Source organism: Suncus etruscus, chromosome 5 (genome assembly GCF_024139225.1).
Source record: "Suncus etruscus isolate mSunEtr1 chromosome 5, mSunEtr1.pri.cur, whole genome shotgun sequence".
Classification (NCBI taxonomy): Eukaryota; Metazoa; Chordata; class Mammalia; order Eulipotyphla; family Soricidae; genus Suncus; species Suncus etruscus.
Window position 1 is genome coordinate 132,442,958 of NC_064852.1, and position 20,843 is coordinate 132,463,800.

Below are 20,843 nucleotides of genomic sequence, written 5' to 3' on the forward strand. Positions count from 1 at the left end.
CTGGCAGGCACGGGGGACCATGTGGGACACCGGGATTCGAACCAACCACCTTAGGTCCTGATTGGCTGCTTGCAAGGCAAACGCCGCTGTGCTATCTCTCCGGCCCCCATACATATTTTTTAAAGTTAAAATGTAAATCAATTAGGGCCCGGAGAGATAGCACAGCGGAGTTTGCCTTGCAAGCAGCCGATCCAGGACCAAAGGTGGTTGGTTCGAATCCCGGTGTCCCATATGGTCCCTCGTGCCTGCCAGGAGCTATTTCTGAGCAGACAGCCAGGAGTAACCCCTGAGCACCGCCGGGTGTGACCCAAAAACCAAAAAAAAAAAAAAAAAATGTAAATCAATTAAATCAAGATTTAATATTAATATTAATTTAATAGATTTGTTTAGTAAAACACTAAACTACTATGATGATAAATTGTGCTTTGTTGTCTTACTTATTTTACCATTGATATCTATGAATATGACTGTGTCACTATGTCCTAAGTGATTTAACATTTTCTTCAGGGGTAGGCCATGCTCAGGGGTTACTTCTGGCTCTGCACTTTGGAATCACTCATGGTGGATTTGGTGGTCCATAATGAATGACTCAGGATGAAACCTGGGTCATCCACGTGTAAGGCAAGTATCCAACTACTCCCGTTCTCAGTTTTAAATATTTTTGACTTGAATATTTAGATCCTGTTTCACTCTCTTAACTATGAACTCACACATCACAAAAACAATTATTACAATAATTCAGAATGCATGTAAGACCTTTAAAAAAAATGAAAAGCTAAAATTTAGTGATAAATTGACACAGTAAATACCTGTCGGCTCATGTTGGCAGGAGTAAATTGATTAAGAATGGGTTGCAAGCCAGTTGCATCAGCAGAAGTTCTGTAATCCAATCGATACTCCATAAAAATAGTAATCGGAGTGAGTTTGTCTCTAAATTCAGATTCATCCTAGAAATGAAACAACATCAAATAACGAGGCATTAGCCTATGTCATCAAAATAGATAGATAAATCCCAAAGTAAGTCAACTGTATTCATTCACCAACCCAGTGCAACCCAAATTCCATGAGACTTATATAAGAAGAGGATCTAGTGCTCGCTTTGGCGGCACATATACTAAAATTGGAACGATACAGAGAAGATTAGCATGGCCCCTGCGCAAGGATGACACGCAAATTCGTGAAGTGTTCCATATTTAAAAAAACAAAAGAAGAGGATCTAAAAAGATGATCGTTTTCCAATGAGGAAAGCTCTAACTCCTCACTTATAATTCAATGCCCAATTCACTCAAAAATAAATCAGGCATATTAAAAAATAAACATTCAAACCCAAACCTGATTATCAAAAGATTCCTAAATTGTTTAATATATTACACTTTATTTCATTATATTCCTTTGTCTTCCTTCTCAAACTCAACCATTCTCCAAATGTTTTTCTTTGGTGGGGAGGTGGTGGTACACTCAGCATTATTCAGGGCTTACTTCTGGCTATGGGTTAGAAATTATTCCAGAGGCCAGAGTGATAGCATAGCAGTAGTGCAATTGCCTTATATGCAGCCAATCTGGGACAGACCTGGGTTCAATCCCCAGCATTCATATGGTCCCCTGAGCCTGCCAGGAGTGATTTCTGAATACAGAAGCAAGAGTAACCCCTGAGTGCTACTGGGTGTGGCACAAACAAACAAATTACTCCTGTCAGGCTCTGGAAACCATATCAGATACTGGAAATGGAACCCAGGTCAGCTGTTTACAAGGCAAATGCCCTACTCACTGTGCTATCTATCATTCTGGCCCTCTCCAAACTTTTAACTTAATGATTTCCTAGCTTGCTTTAAGTTTTTTTATGCTTTTGTTAAGTTTATTTAGGAGGGTAGAGTATGAGAGGGAAAGAGATGTACGCTCAATAGAAATTTCTGCATGTCTATGAGGGGCCATGGACAGAAGGCTCGCTAAACCCTTACCATGGGAGGCTGTTCCAAACACTTCCCAAGAAATATTTAACCAGGGGCTGGAGCAGTGGCACAAGCAGTAGGACATTGCCTTGCATGCACTAACCTAGGACAGACCTTGGTTCCATCCCCAGTGTCTCATATGGTGGCTCAAGCCAGGGGCGATTTCTGAGTACATAGCCAGGAGTAATCCCTGAGTGTCACCGGGCGTGGCAAAAGAAAAGAAAAGAAGAGAAAAGAAAAGAAACAAAGAAAGAAAGAGAGCGAAAGAAAGAAAGACGAAAGAAAGAAGGAAGGAAGGAAGGAAGGAAGGAAGGAAGGAAGGAGGGAAGGAAGGAAGGAAGGAAGGAAGGAAGGAAGGAAGGAAGGAAGGAGGAAGGAAGGAAGGAAGGAAGGAAGGAAGGAAGGAAGGAAGGAAGGAAGGAAGGAAGGAAGGAAGGAAGGAAGGAAGGAAGGAAGGAAGGAAGGAAGGAAGAAAGAAAGAAAGAAAGAAAGAAAGAAAGAAAGAAAGAAAGAAAGAAAGAAAGAAAGAAAGAAAGAAAGAAAGAAAGAAAGAAAGTAAAAGAGAAAAGAGAAAGATAAAAAGAAACAAAGAAATATTTAACCAGAAGGCCTGCTGTGGAAGTATTTCACCCCTGCGTGGATCACTGGAAATATTTCTGAGATTTGTGTTATGGTACTGACATATTCCCTTCAGATTATTTGGCTTAAAATAAATTCTTCCTTCTGCTGATATTCACAGGCAAAATATAGAGTTAAAAAAAAAAAAAGAAGAGCTTACTAACCCTTCTGCTATTGCTTTAATGAGTTCATTAGTGATACAATAATTTTCACAAATATATTTGTTACTGAACTTTTTCTTCTTTTCTTTCTCTTCCTTTTTTATTTTTTTTGTTTTTGGGCCACACCCGGCAGTGCTCAGGGGTCACTCCTGGCTGTCTGCTCAGAAATAGATCCTGGCAGGCACGGGGGACCATATGGTACATCAGGATTCAAACCAACCACCTTTGGTCCTGGATCGGCTGCTTGCAAGGCAAACACTGCTGTGCTATCTCTCCAGGCCCTTTCTCTTTCTTTTTTAGTTTTTCTTTTTCTTTTCTATTTTTTAAATAACTTTGCTTTTTATCATCTTAAAACAAATGTATTATAAACAGTTATATCAACTATGTGATGCATTTCTTTAAAAAAATTAAAAATCTCTTTATCTGATCATTTTTAGCACCAAATCAAAGACAATATTTTTTTCTTTCTCTCTTCAAATTGCCCTTGTAGCTTCAGCTTCTGAGATGAAAGGGCTTGGCCAGAATGCAGATTTGGGGCTATTGAGTTTTCCAAGAAATTGAGAACTACACTTTTGTGGATTTAGCTCTCTTTCACTTTGACCTCTAAAAGACTAGAGCCTATCCCTGTGAAGATAAGAATTCCTTGATTTTTTTTTTTTTTTTTACTTCTCACTAATCCCTTATTTTACATCTTAGGATAGTTTGCCAGTACCTGCTTTGAGATGTAAAACTTGACCTTCTCCTTTGTAACTCAGAACTTTACTGCTTACACCCATAGCTTGATGTACTGTTTTATTGTTAAGTTCTGCTTTGTAATTGTAAATATTCCTCTCATACCTGTGACCAGCAGTCCCTATAAAATTCCTAGCTGAAAAAATTAAAGTTAGAACGCTGTTCTCCACACACATTTGTGTGTGCTCTCATATATTTTTATATTTCACCACCCATGCATCCACTCTCCTCAAGAGGATTCAAAAGAAGCCCTCTAATTCAAACCGGACCCCAAGAGCTAGTTTGTGAGACACAGTGACACTCAGGGGACCATGAAATGCATCTAGGATTCCCACATGCAAAGCATGTCTCTAGCCCTCTGAACTATCTTCCCAGTCTCACCAGTGATCTCTTCATGTATCTGTCCCTAAATTGCATGGTCTTCAGTTTGCTTTCCTTTGCATCTATTTTAAAATATTACATAGGGCCATTGCATGCAGCTTAGAGGGAGAATGCCCACCTTGTGTGCATGAGGCCCCAAGTTTAACCCCTGCCATCACTCCACATTGCTAAATGCAATCGCCAGCTCTACTGGTATGATCAGTATACTGCAACCAAGTGTGTGAGCCCCAGAACTGAAACAGCAACAAAGGAAAGAGAAAGAAATAAAATAGGGGCTGGAGCAATTGCACAGCGGTAGTGAATTTGCCTTATACACAGCCGACCCAAGACAGACCCAGGTATGCTCCCCAGCATCCCACATGGTCCCCGAGCTGGACAGGAGCGATTTCTGAGAACAGAGCCAGGAATAACCTCTGAGTGCTGCTGGGTGTAGCTTAACCCTAGGCCCAAAAGGTAATTCTTTCTGTGATTTGCTTTCTGTTCAATGAGCATAGAAAATTCATCCATGAGGTAGCATGTAGCAGAGGATATATTTTATTGCTGACTAAATATTTTATCTATTTGTTTATAATAAATCCAGTTTGATCTATTCTGTCAGAGGTATGTGTTTTTGCTATTACAAACAGAGTGGGTAATGCTTATTGTCATTATTTGTCTGTTTTCTTTTCGGGTCACACCCGGTGGTGCTTAAGGATTATACTCCTGGCTCTGTGCTCAGAAATTGCTCCTAGCAGGCTCAGGGACTATAAGGGGTGCTGGGAATCGAACTCCAATCAGTTCTGGGTCGGCTGTGTACAAGGCCAACGCCCTACCACTGTGCTATTTCCCTAGCCCCCCCTTTCTTTTCCTTATTTGTTTTCTTAAGTTTTGGGGTCTCAGTGATACTTGGGGCTTATTCCTGATTCTGCTCTCAGGAATCACTCCTGGCAGGTTTGGGGCAGCATATAGGGAGCTGGGTCTCAATCATGGGTCAGTTGCATGCAAGGTCTGACTTACTGTACTTACTTGATATACTATCTCTCTGGTCCCAGTTTCCTACCTTTGTTTTTCCTTAATCTTTCTTTTAAATTAAATAGCATTTAGGCTGGAGAAATAGCATTACAGTAGGACATTTGCCTTGCATGCTGCTGACTTGGGATGGACCCAGGTTCAATTCTCAGTATCCTAAATGGTCCCCCAAGCCTGGCTGAAGCGATTTCTGAGTGCAGAGCCAGAACTACCTCCACTGCTGGGTGTGACCCAAAAACAAACAAACAAAAAACAAAAAAAATTAAATAGCATTTAAGGATATACTCTTAGCTGTACATTCCTCTTCTATGAGAGCCTCCACCTTTTTGCTTGTTTGTTTGTTTTTGGGTCACACCCAGCAGTGCTCAGGGGTTACTTCTGGCTTTATGCTCAGAAATCTCTCCTGGCAGGCTCAGGGGACCATATGGGATGCTGGGATTCAAACCACCATCCTTCTGCATGCAAGGCAAATGCCCTGTCTCCATGCTATCTCTCTGTCCCCATTGTTCTTGCCTTATTTGGAAAAGGACAAGCTCACCATCTGATTGGACATTGTGTTTGAACCTGGACTAAAGATTGATGCATTCTACAAGCCCAACTTTCCATATCGACCCTCCTTAGGTTCTTTAAACCTATAAAAGACACTTCCCTAAATTTCCCAGGGCTTCCGCCTTCAGTCTGCATGACAGATATGGCACCCTAGCTAGCTGGAATCAATAAACCTGTTTGCTGTTGCATTCTCTGAAGATTCATGGTCTTTACTTGAGGCAGTGGGTTTCTCGGGCCCATAACAATCTAAATCCAACTTTGTTTCTTCTTTTTCTTCTCTTTGCTTGTGGTGGCTATTTATGTGATGCTCAGAAATTCACACAATTGGTTGTGGTACTTGCACACTTTATCTGGAGTGCTCACACACACTCGACTGTGGTGCAACAGTGATATGGCACTTGCTGTGCTGCTGATCTTGCAATTTCTGAGAGCAGCCAGGAGTAACCCCTGAGCATTATCGAGTGTGGCCAAAAAAAATAATAATGCATTTAGGATGGTGTTGATTGATGATCTTAGTTTACATACTACTCTGGTTGTATTTTTGACTTTTGGGTCACATCTGGTGGTGTTCAGGTTACTCCTTGCTCTGTGCTCAGAAATCACTCCTGGCTGTTACTCAGGGGACCATATAGGATGCCAGGGATCAGACCTGGGTCAGCTGTGTACAAGGTAAACGCCTTAATTACTGTGCTATCTCTTCAGTCCCATCTGGTTGTATTTTTGTGTTTCCTTTTTTATTTGGTAACCAAAGTGAAAACCATTTCTCTAAAAAGAAAACGAGTGGAAACAAAAAGAGGATAGAGTGGAAAGCTATTACTTACCCTCAGATAAGCTACCAGCTCCTCACACTGCATCTGTCCCCCTCTTGATATGGTCATATTCTTGGAGTGACCCGGGGACCTGTTATGAAGAAACAGTGCTCGCCGAATTGCTCCTTTTTGCTTCAGTTTATCCAAAAGAAGCTCCACCTGGAAGTCTATACAAACCAAAGGATTTATAACCAGCATAGCCACTGGCATCAATCTGTCTGCAATGCCTTCAGTTCTCACATACATCTGCTTCTAGGTCATTAACAATGTCTACATTGGATGAGACTATATATAATAATGTTAAATTAATACAATTATCCCCAAAGGAATGTTATATATTAATTCTAAAAAATAACAAATGTTGTTTGTAAAATATATAGTAAAATAACCATCAGTGAATTTTTTCTTTTGAGATAATCTAGGAGACTGTAGATATGTATAAAATAGCACAAAGTATGTCAATATGTATTACTTTAACTAGTAAAACACTTATGTGTAATTATGAACTATTTATAAACATGTACCCACACCATTGCATCATTACATCATTACATGAAACACTATCATGACTCAACAGTTTACATCCCTTGCAACTCAATTACAATGAAGCTTCCATATTAAATTGTCAGATAAATATGTCCCTTGAGAGGCAAATGGATCAAATACTGATGACTGAGTCAAGAATCATTTTGAAACAAATGCGTAACTGATAGTTTGAGTTGGTATGGTTGTCAGAAGCACAGCTAAGATTCAGTTCTTCTCTAAGTCATTTCTCTAAAGGAAATAAGAGGATGAATCTTTGCAACCACAAATCTCTTTTCAGGTTTTTCTAGTCTTTAACTTCCAAGGCAAACGTGGGTCAAAACCCAGGATTATTTTCTTTCTAGTTCTGTTCCAACTACCTCCCCTGCCTTCCTTTCCTTGCTATATTCAGTCCCCCTAAGTAGGCTCCTCCCTCCTGACTCTCAGAATTGCCATTTCCTCTGGGAAAATACAATGACAGCTATCCTCTAGGGCCTCCATTTTCTTTAATCCTTCCTGAAAAGTTGCATTCCAGGGTAAACTTGCCATGCCACCCCATGTGAACTCACCTGCAGGATCATCTCTAACAGATCTGGTCCACTAAGAAGTGCAGAGCTTTGAGCACTTATCACTAACATATTGGCAAAAGAATTTCCTTGCTCTCAGGAAATAAGCTTTTGAGGCCACGACAGAATTTTCTTTGCGGGTAAAATCTAGTTGCAAAAGATTGTTTTTTTCTTCTTCACGTTATTACAAAAACTACTTATACTCCTTAGGTAGCTGGATGCTTCTCTAAGTCATATAATAGGAACTCAGCTGCTCATCTATTTATAGGCAATAATATTGATTTTTCCTTAGGGTTCATCTACATCATATTAGCAGTATGGAACTTTCTGAAGGGCATTTCTACTTCTCAGTGAGTTACTGGTAAGTTCAAAATGTCAATAAATTAAATGCACTATTTTTGAATTGGCTAAAGTTGATACTACAAAGTAATTCTGTTGCAATTATAAATGTTTTCATTATTTTGGTTTTCAGGGTCACACCCAGCAGCACACAGGTGTTAGTCCTGGCTCTGCCCTTACAAATTACTCCTGGTAGGTTTGGGGGACTATATGGGATGTGGGGGATTGAGTCCAGGTTGATTGCATGCAAGTCAAATGTTCTACCAGCTGTGTAATTGCTCTGACCCCAAATTTTAAATGTGTTTTTTTAGACATTCAAATAAAAAACTATTTTTTAGCTAATAAAAGTATCTGAAAACTCATTTTAAATGCTGCCTGTCATTAAAATATATTTTTAAGTTTTTTAAATAAAATAATATTTTATATAGAACACTTACTAAGTTTCCTGGGAAGTGCTCCTTTGCCATCTGCCTTTAAGCAGAATCTTACATTAAAACTGTAGGGAAATAAAAAAAAATATATATGTTCAAATACAACAATTGAGTTTAAACATAATTTTGAATATTATCCAAATTTCACTTCTCTCTTTCCCTCTCTCTCTCTCCCCCTTTCTCTCCCCCCCTTTATTTTGTTTTTTTTTTTGTTTTTGTTTTTGGGTCACACCCAGCAGTGCTCAGGTGACTACTGGCTTTGGCTCTGCACTCAGAAATAGCTCCTTCAGGCCAGAGCAGTGGCACAAGCAGTAGGGCATTTGCCTTGCACATGCTAACCTAGGACAAACTGCGGTTTGATCCCCCGGAGTCCCATATGGTCTCCTAAGCCAGGAGTAATGTCTGAGTACAGAGCCAGGAGTAATCCATGAGCATTACCAGGTGTAGACGAAAAACAAACGAACAAAAACTGCTCCTGGCAGGCTCGGGGGACCATATGGGATGCCGAGATTCAAACTACCATTGGTTTTGGGTTGGCTGCTTGCAAGGCAAATGCCCTGCCACTATGCTATCTCTCTGGCCCCTAAAATCAAATTCTTTAGATCATGGGCAAATAAGCAATATAAAGAGCAAATATTGTGGAAATTTTAGTAAAATTTAATATAAAATAAAATTCAAATAATATTTTCCTAACAAATAATTAAAAAGCAAAAGCAGAACAACATATTTTCATTAACTCTAAATAGAATAATATTTTCCTAGATTCCCTTCATTCTACTCTTCATTTGTAACATCTTTCATATTTGTTTGTGTGAACAAAGAACAGATGTTTCCCAGAGTACAGCATTCATGATGATGTTAATAGCATGAATTAATATTTTTCATTATTCATTTTGATCTATTTCCACATGGAAACACATGTTTTTACATTTTATTAAAATGTTCTAAAGTAAGATGAAACTCTTTCAAGAAAAGAAACAATATTATGAAAACAGATAGAATGAAAAAAGCAAAAAATCAGATCTACAACTAAAAATAAAATAAATACAACTAAAAGTATAAATAATGAAGAGTTGAAAAGAAACAAAGAGTTGACTAGAAACAAATTCAGACATTAAACTTTACACTCCACCCCAATTATATTTTCTTTGAAACTAGGAAGGAAATAAATAGAAAACAAATTATTGGATTAAAAATATCTCTTCAGATACCTATTCATAAATATTCATAAGGAAAAAGCATATCCCTAAAAATGTTCAGTGTCCTGTTTAGAAATGAAATATAAATGAGCTCTGAGATCTTTAGCTTTTTTCTTTATGAATTATTCATAATTCATACATTATTTATAAAAAATTAATATGCTAGTTAATATCATATTTGTAGAGCTTCTACACATCATTAGTATGAGCAGTATAATTCAATCTTATATTATGAAAATATACTTATGGAAATGGCTTTAGCGTTATTTCAGTTCCCATACTGATATCCAATTTCTTTTTATAATGATTGAACCAATAATCATGATTATAGGTTTTTTCTGTTTGTTTGTTTTTTGAGTCACACCCAGTGTGCTCAGAGGTTACTCCTTGCTGTCTGCTCAGAAATAGCTCCTGGCAGGCACGGAGGACCATATGGGACACCGGGATTCGAACCAACCACCTTAGGTCCTGGATTGGCTGCTTGCAAGACAAACACCGCTGTGCTATCTCTCCGGGCCCAATTATAGATATTCTTAAACAACAATATTCCTTACCAGGAAACTTTGAGATCCGTCCCAGGCAGTGGGCAGGTTTTGCTCTCCTGGTTTAAAATGCTGGGGGACACTTCAAGGCCAGCATTTACAGTGATAACCGGTCTGGCCCTGGTAACAACAGCAAAAATAATATTAGCCTAAGCATTTTAGGGTCACATTCACTGCATATAATAGCAAAAAGAACAGACACAATCTATAAGCATACAAGACCAACCAGCTGTGCCAGAAAACTGTTCTCTTTTAACAAAGAGAGAACCACTTTCTAGGAAATTCCTCTATTCTAGGCAAAATGGTTTAAATGTTCAGCTCAGTGAATTTGGTCCATTAAAGTAGGATGGTTAAAGAAGACCATGTATGGATTATGTACTTAATACAAGGTATATGTGAAGGAAATGATAGCCATATATCACCTTTGTGCTAATATGAGATAATCTCTTAAACGATATCTAAGGAACAGTTTTTTTCCTTGATTTGTTTTGGGGCCACACTTGGAAGTGCTCAGGGGTTATTCTTGGTTCTGCACTCAGGAATCACTCCTATCAGTGCTTGGGAACCATGTGGGATGCCAGAGATTGAGCTTGGGTTGGCTGCATGCAAGACGAATGTTCTCTCTGCTGTGCTATTGCCAGCCCCAAGAAATAGTTGTAATAGGAGAGGAAAAAAAAATTTCACAACATACATACATGCACACATGTGCGCACACACATATTTGTTTGTTTTTGGGGGACCATACCCAGTAGTGTCTGAGCTTACTACTGGCTCTGCTCAGGGAGAGCTTACTCCTGGCACTGCTTGAAGGACAAGAAGAGGTTCTGAGTCTGCTACATACAAGGCAAGCATGTACTCACAGTCCTATCATTTTGATCCTACACACAAATTTTTAAAGCACAGAAAAATTATTTTTCAGAAATACTACTCAAGTACTAAGTGATGTAAAGTAAAAGTTGGGGCTAGACAGATAACTCAATAGCTTGTACACATGTTCTGCATGCAAAAGACCAGGGTTCAAGCTCTGGCACCTTATAGTCACTGACAGGAGTGACTCCCTGAGCACAGAGCCAAATGTACTCCCTGAGCACCATGGCTATGGGCATCCCCCCCCCCCAAATAAATCAACCCCAAAGTACTTTTTATTATAAGCCCATTTTTATGGTTTGAAATTCTTTCTGGAATGGTGGGGAAAGAGTTGAGGCCACACCTAATAGTTTTGGGGGGATAATCACAGGTATGTGCCCAAGGACTGCTCTTGATGTGCTGATGGGAATAGGAAGGCAGGGGAAGAAACCATGTAGATAGGACCCAGGTCTCTTACATGAAGAGTACATACATGAGCCTTTTGAGCTATCTCTCCAGTCCTTACTATTTGATTTTTAATCAGGTGTATATAACTTCATCAGTAGCTATTGAAAAAAAATTAAAATTCTAGAGTGCAGTTTTTCCAAAGTTCAAATTTATAGGTTTAAACTGTATAGTATATAATATGGCTTAGTTAATGTCTTAATTAAAAAAATTCTGGAATCTGTATAAAGGAATGTGAACTGAAAGCTACAATCCTGTTGGCCCATTACTGACAAGATGAAACCATCCCATTAAAAGCCATGAGACAGTGTCAATCTAGTTTTTCTGCCAATCATGAAAATAACCCTTTCAAGTATAAATCCATTAATCTAGTTGGTATGCTAAAAATTCTTAGACTTAAAGAACTGATAAATGACAGAAAATAACTGAAAATATATATAAAGTAAAGAAGTCCAATTTTATGAATTAAATATTCTTGCTCCATAACACCTATTTTGGGGATATACAACATCCACTGAGGTCACAGAATGCTGTGGCAGAAACACAGTGTCTTGCTTCCTAGAGAAAAAGTAAAGTTCTGATAATTTTATTTATTTATTATTTGTATTTTATTTGTTTGGGGGCAACACCCAACAGTTCTTAGGGTTTAGTCCTGACTCTACTTCAGAGATCACAATTCCTGGCAAGCTCAGGGGACCATATGATGTGCCAGGGATTTGCAACTAGGTCAGCTGTGTGCACGACAAGTACCATAGCTGCTGGACTATCTTTCCAGCCCACTTCATATCATTAAAAAAAAAAAGATTTATAATACAGGAGATAATAACTTAATGGAAATTCTGAGTCTTTTTCTTTTTAAATTTCCATTTTCTCAAACAAAAAACACAAGAAAGAAAGGAAGGAAGGAAGGAAGGAAGGAAGGAAGGAAGGAAGGAAGGAAGGAAGGAAGGAAGGAAGGAAGGAAGGAAGGAAGGAAGGAAGGAAGGAAGGAAGGAAGGAAGGAAGGAAGGAAGGAAGGAAGAGAAAAAAGCCAGAGCCACAGTTCAAAGGCCAGAACACATGCAGAATACCTGCTTTCACATGCAGAAGACTTGGGTTCAATCAGCAACTCTACCAAGTTCTCTGTGCCTCACCAGAAACTAGTTCCAGCTCAGCACAAGAGCCGAGACATAGGATTGAGTCTCCCCAAAAAGGAACTAACACAAATCTATGATAGCTTCTACTTTAGGATTTCTGTATAAATACTACTTGCCAACAACAACAAAAAATTTTTTTGGTTTTTTGGGCCACACCCGGCGGTGCACAGGGGTCATTCCTGGCTCTGTGCTCAGAAATCGCTCCTGGCAGGCTCAGGGACCATATGGAATGCCGAGAATCAAACCGAGGTCAGTCCTGTGTTGGTCGTGTGCAAGGCAAAAGCCCTACTGCTTGCTGTGCTGTCACTCTGGCCCTAGCAACAAAATTTTTTTTTCCTAGCAACAAATTTTTAATGGAAAAATTACTTCTAGAAAATTTGGCTGAAATGCAAATACTGGTACTTAACTACAAAACTTTCAAATAATTCAGGATATTCCTGTTATAGGATACAGAATCAAACTCACCTGTATAATACAGCTCGATCTACACCAAAAGCACCTACAATTAAATCTAAAAAGAAAAGGATAGAAAAGGCATGTTAATTATCATTTAAAAGTTCATATACAGGGGTTGGAGTGATAGCATAGGTAGGGTATGTGCTTTGTACACAGCTGACCTGGTTTGATCTCTAGCATTCCTATGGTCCTCTGAGCCTGCTAGGAGTAATCCTGAGTACAGAGCCAGGAGTAACCCCTGAGTACTGCTCTGAACTCAAGGAATCACCCATGGCAGGCTTGGGGGACATACGGGATGCTGAGGGATAGAACCTGGGTCAGCTGTGTGGAAGGTAATTGCTCTACCCACTGTACTATCTCTGGTCCCTATAGGCTGTGTTTAAAATACCCTCTCCAAGCAGAAAAGAACATGAGAAGCCACAAAATACAGAAAATTAAAAACTGAGAATTTAACTTCTGTACAGTTCTACAGTGCTAAAATAATATAAAATTTTTCTGCCACTAGGACTTTGCATTAAAATCAAATCTTGGGGGCCGGAACTATAGCTCAGCATATCTTGCGTGTGACCAGCCTGGGATGGACTTGGGTTCGATCCTTGGCATTCCCATATGGTCCCCTGAACTTGCCAGGAGCGATTTCTGAGTGCAGAGCCAGGAGTAACCACTGACCATCATCTGGTGTGGCCCCAAAACAAAACAAAAAAATAAAATCTTGGGGCCATAAATAGTAGTACAACAATACAAAGAATAGGGCACTTGACATGCAAGTAGATAATGTGGATTCAATTCCTGGTACTCTCTATGATCTTCCAAGTCCACCAGGAGGTGACTCACAAAAAAAAAAAAAAAAAAAAAAAAGAGCCAGGAGTAAACCCAGAGTACCAACAGGTATGGTCCCAAACCCCAAAATAAATATAAACCAATATAAATCGCAGGGCCAGAGAGATAGTACAGTGGGCAGGGTACTTTTTTTGCATGCAGCCAACAGGGTTCAATCTCTGGCACCCTCAAGCACCACCAGGAGTGATCTCTAAGTATAGAACCAGAATTCACTGAGCATTGTTGGGTATAGCCAAAACTGAAAAAGAATACTGAGCTGAGCTGGAGAAATGAAATGAGATAATACTTATTTAAGAAATGTACAACCGGGGCCGGGCGGTGGCGCTAGAGGTAAGGTGCCTGCCTTGCCAGCACTAGCCTTGGACGGACCGCGGTTCGATCCCCCGGTGTCCCATATGGTCCCCCAAGCCAGGAGCGACTTCTGAGCACATAGCCAGGAGTAACCCCTGAGCATCACTGGGTGTGGCCCAAAAACCAAAAAAAAAAAAAAAAAAAGAAAGAAATGTACAACCAGGGCCCGGAGAGATAGCACAGCGGTGTTTGCCTTGCAAGCAGCCGATCCAGGACCAAAGGTGGTTGGTTCGAATCCCGGTGTCCCATATGGTCCCCCATGCCTGCCAAGAGCTATTTCTGAGCAAACAGCCAGGAGTAACCCCTGAGCAACTCCGGGTGTGACCCAAAAACCAAAAAAAAAAGAAAAGAAAAGAAATGTACAACCACTTCCTAACTTCCTTGGATGTCTGAGTGAGAAAAAAAAAAGAAAAGAAAAAAAGAAAAAAATGTACAACCACTAATAAAGAACAGGAAGTGTTAGATGATTTCCCAAAAAAGGGCCAGCTAACATTTCAAAGCAGAATGAGAATTCTCAAAATGCTTATTTCTCTCATCTACATTTTTCTTTTATTTTTTCTTTTGGTTTTTGGGTCCATACCCGGTGGTGCTCAGGGATTACTCCTGGCTGTGTTCAGAAATCACTCCTGGCAGGCATGGGGGATCATATGAGATGGCTGGATCAGCCGCTTGCAGGGTAAACGCCCTACCTCTGTGCTATCTCTCCGGGCCCACATCTACATTTTTCTTTCTGTTTTTTTTTTTTTTTTGGGGGGGGAGAGGAGTCACACCCAGTGATGCTCAGGAGTTACTCCTGGCTCTGTGCTCAGAAATCACTCCTGGCTTGGGGGACCATAAGGGATGTCGGGGTATGGAACTTAGGTCCCTTCTGGATAAGCCACATGCAAGGCAAACACCCTACCGCTGCACCATAGCTCTGGCCCCTTGTCTACATTTTTCTGATGTCTCATTACAGTCTCCAAGACAACAGAAGACAAAACTCAGAAAAGATGTTTTGTATGAGGAGCGCTCCTAACTGGAGCTGTCTGTTTGTGGGAGGCCTCCCTATCTCTCACAGTATTGTAATTTTTCACGGTATGGGCTTGAAATACTTGAAATGAAATACTTGAAATACTTGAAATACATTTCAATACATGAAATGATGAATTGGGTGATTCATCATACACGGAAAGAAAGCAGTGGTGTGCTATGTATTAGGACAAAAAGATCAGCCATGAGATATTAGCTGTATTCTAGGAAAGTACCTGGATATCCATTTCTGTCTATATCTGTGGCTCCTTTCATTGAATAGCCAAAGCTTGGTGGCATGTGCCGAGCTGCCCACTTTCCTTCCAGGATCTGAGATGGTACCGTATGCAGTCCCGTTGGTCTTCCATTGAAAATATAAACGAGTCCTTTCTTATCTTCTCCACCATATGGGGCAGCAATGGCAATATCTAGGGAGGAAGAGAAGAGAAGATGGAGCGAAAAGAGAAAGAAGATATGGAGAATGTGGGATAGACAAGTAATGTTAATTGTTATTCTTTTTTGTTTATTTATTTTGGGGCCACAAAACCAGCCATGCTCAGGGTATACTTCTGGCTTTCAACAAAGGCATCATTCCTGATAGTGCTCAGGGGACCATATGGATGCTAGGGATTGAACGCAAGTCAGCTGCATGCAAGCAAAAGCTTTATCCACTGTACTATCTCCCCCATTTAATTGAAAGCATTGTGACTTACAAAGTTCTTCACAGCTGGGTTTCAGATATATAATGAATGTTTCAGGGCCAATCTCACCACTGGTGTGCACTTCCCATACTCAACGTTCACAGAATCCATTTCATGCCACCACCCTTACCCCCCTCCCAGCCTGCCAGCATAACAGGCCTGTTTTTGTCCCCTTAAATCTTAAGCATCTACGTCCTACCTGGGTTCTCAATTCCGCCCTTTCATCCATCAATTCTCACCCTCACTCATTCTCCTAACCAGGCCTTTGCTCTGACGCTTAAATAGACCAAGTACGGTAAGTAAGTTTCCATCTCTGGGCTTATGATTGCTCTCTTCTCCACATTAATGGCTCCTGTTTCAGAGAATGCCTTGTTCCATCTGTTTCCAAATTGCACATCAAATGGCCACTACTGCGAACTCTTTCTGGGCTCAATGAGGAAGACTCACCTCACATTCTCCCCTTTGCCCATATTTGCTAGACAGCCACCCTCTGGCATACTGCCTGGATTTTCCTTCTCATTTTAGTCCACAGCCTCCAGCACTATCAGAGTTTCTCCATTATGTGTTTGCTCAATTGACATTGTTTCTTGAGTATTCCTATTATAGCACATAAATATCAGTCATTTCAAACTATCTGTTTTCTTTTCTTTTCTTTTTTTCTTTTTGGTTTTTGGGTCACATCCAGGAGCACTCAGGGGTTACTCCTGGCTCTGTGCTCAGAAATTGCTCTTGGCAGGCTCAGGAGACCATATGGGATGCCAGGATTAGAACCACTGTCCTCTGCATGCAAGGCAAATGCCCTACCTCCATGCTATCACTCTGGCCCGGTCTCTTTTCTTAACAGACCCACAAAGATTTAACATCTTTTTTTTTTTTGTGGGGGGGCCACACCCGGCGGTGCTCAGGGGTTACTCCTGGCTATCTGCTCAGAAATAGCTCCTGGCAGGCACAGGGAACCATATGGGACACCGGGATTCGAACCAACCACCTTTGGTCCTGGATCGGCTGCTTGCAAGGCAAACACCACTGTGCTATCTCTCTGGGCCCAAGATGTAACATCTTAAAGACCATATCTCTTGAGCTATCAGTAACACTATGATCACACATCTTTTACATATGAGCATTATGCTCAAGAGCATCTACAATTAAGATTGTAGTATTTGAGTGACATAAAAGTTGATCTTGGGGGGGGGCTGGAACAACAGAACAGTGGAAGGGCGTTTGACTTGCATGCAGCAGACCCAGGGCAGACCTGGGATCGATCCCCAGCATCCCATATGGTTCCCTGAGCCAGGAGCAATTTTTGAGTGCACAGCCAGGAATAACCACTGAGCATCACCGGGTGTGGCCAAAAAAAAAAAAAAAAGTTTCTCCTATCAGATGTGGAATTCCTCAAAGTTAGGGAAGGATTTTAAAATAGCCTCTCGTTTTTATTTGTTTGTTTGTTTGTTTGCACCACAACTGGCAGTGCTTAGAGGTTACTTCTGGTTTTGCATTCAGGAATCCTGGCAGGCTTGGAGGACCATGTGGGATGCTGAGCACTGAACTTGGGTTGGCTGTGTGCAAGGCAAAGACCTTCCTCACTGTATTATCACTATGGCTTCCTAGTCTGTCTGCCTGTCTATCTCTCATTGTCTCTGCAAAGTAAAAGCAATCTTAGTAAGTTTTCATTTACATTTTATTCTCTAGTAAGAGCCAAAGTAGCTTTTAAAATGATTACCTACAGGTATTAATTACATTATTAAGTAGAGCGTTTTTTTTTAAAATATGAGCTTGTATTTTCTGCTTGTCTCCTGAAATGAGATACATCAATAGTATATTTTAGAGTCATAACAAAGTGATGACTTAAAAATGTCTAATTGGCAAATCAAACCTTAGAGTTTTGCAAGCACTGTCTTAGCAATGTCCCTTCTGGGCAGCGTTTTCGACATGAGTACCTAAATGGACAACAGAGGGCACTGCTGTGAAACAGGAAGAGAGTTGTCAGCCTCTAAAAAGAAGCAGGCTCCTTTCAGAATGACACAGACACTGTACTTTGAGAGAATGTGTATGAAAAAGTCTCCCAACCATTCTTCCAAAGACGGAGGGATTCTCATGTAAACATCTAGAGATGGAGTTAAAAGATCTTTTCTATTTAAACAAAACACACACACACACACACACACACACACACCAGCTACACAGTGGCTGAACTTAGATCTTACCATTGAAGCCATCCTGGTCCAAGTCTCCCAAAGGTGCTATGGCGCTGCCAAACCTTGCAAAGACCTCAAAGCCATTCAGCTTGGTTGTCTGAAATTCTCCTGAAGCCCTCTGCAAAGACACTGAGACCTGTCCCACCTCCTGAAGTTTTCCATCAGAACCACGGTCCATGAAGAGAGGGGCTCCAATAAACACGTCTGCATAACTATAGGAACGAAAACATTTCCATCAAAACAAGATCACACTGTCTCTTACTCAGATCATTATTTCCTTCCATAGGAAAACTTAGCTTCCTTCTTTTCATATTTTTCATAGGAATACTGAAGCATAAATGATGATTATATATTCAGATCTTCTTTTTAAGGAATGATAGTAATGTGGCATATTGAGAAGCAAAGCATGGAACAGGCGAATCCAGGGAAATAAGGAAGGGGAAACTGAGTGAAGGAAGAGCCCAATAGAATTTTGTAGATGCACCATTGGCTCTTTGGTGGTGTTGTGAAGTTACAACTCTAAAACATTAGCTAACGATGATCGCAACTTAAGAATAATTGAAAAACAAGTTAAAATAAGACATTATTAGAAAGCCTAAAATTACGTTATTCCTTCATATTATAAAACTGTTAAAGAAATGATAGCAACAGAAGTCTTCATAACAAGGTTGTTTGAAATCACCTCTTTCAAATATCAGGAGAGGGAAAAGAAGATATAAGAAAAAATGCTTAGTTTAGCAAAGCATTCACAAACACAAGAAAAAAATTTCGCTAAGAGCATTTAAAAAAACTTACTCATCCCCATTTATGTCAGTGGCAGCGACAGAAAATCCAAAATATGCAGCCATCTGGATAACAAGAGGAAAAAGAAATGGTTACATTTCATCCAACTAATGTGGACAATTAATATTTGTAATATATTTTTGAACTAGATATGGTTATTCTTCATTTAGATAGACAATCTTTCAGCCTAATTTTTTATCTTTCATTTAAAAAAAAAAAAAAAAAGCTTTTGAGGGTGGAGTGGCATTTGGGGATTACGTGTCACTCCCAAAGCTGCTTAAAGAAACATGAGGTGTTGTGACTAGAAGCCATTGTTTCTACATGTAAAGCATGAGCTCCAATCCTTTGAGAAATATCCGTGGCCCTATTCTCTATATGCTCCACCAATATAATCAGGTGAAGGTACTTGTTTATTGTCAAATATTTGTGTGAAAGACAGATACTAGGAATATCACCCTCTATGTCTTTAGCATATGTCACATATATTCCAATATGCTTAATGTTCCTTCCCTAGCCAAGCCTAGTATCATCCTTCCTCTCCAAGACTCAAAACACAGAAGACACAGATACATGATCAGAAAGACAATCTCAGACACTTCATGTACCCATGGCAGTTATAAGCAGGTATTTATGTAGTAAAGAAGAGATAGTAGATATTGGTCAAGTTTGGTGCTTTACGTAAAACTACTGTTGCAGCTATTGTTGCTACTGCTACTACTACTTCAACTGTTACTGTTAGGCTGCTCTTACTATAAATACAACAACAACTGTTATTATTGAGCTGCTGTTACCACTGTTGTAATAGTAATTACTACTGTAAATGTATATAATTAGCATTATAATTATACGAGTAATAGTAATGCTATTAGTATTATTAGTAATACTATATAGTAACATACTATGTGATATAGTATAGTAATGCCATTAGTATTATTATTTCCTTTTTTTTGTTTTGTTTTGTTTTTGTTTTTTGGTTTTGGGGCCACACAGGCGACACTCAGGGATTACTCCTGGCTTTGTGCTCAGAAATCGCTCCCGGCAGGCACGGGGGAACATATGGGATACCGGGATTCAAACCAAGGTCAGTCCTGGGTCGGCCATCTGCAAGGCAAACGTCCTACCATTGTGCTATCTCTCTGTCCCAGTATTACTATTTCTATTAATAGTATTATAGTACTTACTATTACAGTTGTAATTATTATAGCAACTATAATAGTAATTACTACAACAACAACTACTACTATTTTTATTGTCACTGCTGCTGCAATTACTAGTTACTATTACTCGCTGCTGCTACTATTCTAAAAGAAATTAATCTGTAATTAATTTTTTTTTTTTTTTTTTTTTTGGTTTTTGGGCCACACCTGGCAGTGCTCAGGGGTTACTCCTGGCTGTCTGCTCAGAAATAGCTCCTGGCAGGCACAGGGGACCATATGGGACACCGGGATTCGAACCAACCACCTTTGGTCCTGGATCGGCTGCTTGCAAGGCAAACGCCGCTGAGCTATCTCTCCGGGCCCTAATCTGTAATTAATTAATTCCAAATTGAAATTAATTTGGAAACCTATGAAACCAAGTGCGTTTATATCTGCCCATTTCAGTTCAGTACTTGCCAGGAGTTTCACTTTTGAACAATGAAGTACAAATGTGGTTGGTTTATTACGCTCTCCTATGAGGAAGGAGAAGGAAAATCCACTCCCCACACAGAAGACTTTTGGTCACCACACACATCCCTACCAGGCGGCAAATCATGTGCAAAAGAAAAGTTCTAAAGAAAACCCAAGACAAAAAAACAGAACTAGGATGACAAATTCCAGGTGAACTAAAGTGAAGAATGAGTCAACAGCCACTCCCACCCCCAAAAACTCCATAACAGAAAAGTTAGCAAAGCATCCAAAGTGTGACTAGCTGGGCTATCAGGAGGTAATGACAAGGGAAATTCCTGTTATCTTCTTTGGGCTCAGTATGATTGTGAAAATGAAAGGCTCTGATCCAATCCTAACCTCAGCTCATGAATAATAAAGAGTATGACAGGTTTAAGGTACAAGTTGGACTGGTCTGAAAGTATCATGGATGACATTCACTGAGATAAGTTTTATCCTAAGTCCTCACAACAAAATACTTTCATTTTATTTTCTACACACACATACACACACACACACACACACACACACATACATGCACGTACATGCACGTACACTCCTCTGCCCCGCCAGCAGGAAAACACCAGGATTCCATTTTTATAAACCAACAAGA

At 39.9% G+C, this 20,843-nt stretch overlaps 1 protein-coding gene and 1 non-coding gene across 2 annotated transcripts in view; one reads left to right on the forward strand and one right to left on the reverse strand.

The window, feature by feature from the left end:
• Window positions 1-20,843, reverse strand: part of ITGAV (integrin subunit alpha V) — a 118,041-nt gene that overhangs the window by 21,103 nt on the left and 76,095 nt on the right. Inside the window, exons 11-18 of the mRNA XM_049773175.1 lie at window positions 18,600-18,652; window positions 17,814-18,016; window positions 15,145-15,336; window positions 12,719-12,764; window positions 9,819-9,926; window positions 8,072-8,130; window positions 6,220-6,374; window positions 810-947 (exon numbers count right to left, since the gene is read on the reverse strand). Coding sequence (XP_049629132.1) covers window positions 810-947; window positions 6,220-6,374; window positions 8,072-8,130; window positions 9,819-9,926; window positions 12,719-12,764; window positions 15,145-15,336; window positions 17,814-18,016; window positions 18,600-18,652 — 954 coding nt within the window. The remainder of the gene's footprint in view (window positions 1-809; window positions 948-6,219; window positions 6,375-8,071; window positions 8,131-9,818; window positions 9,927-12,718; window positions 12,765-15,144; window positions 15,337-17,813; window positions 18,017-18,599; window positions 18,653-20,843) is intronic.
• Window positions 1,091-1,197, forward strand: LOC126010474 (U6 spliceosomal RNA). Its single transcript, XR_007496502.1, has one exon. It is a non-coding gene; the product is annotated as a U6 spliceosomal RNA (small nuclear RNA).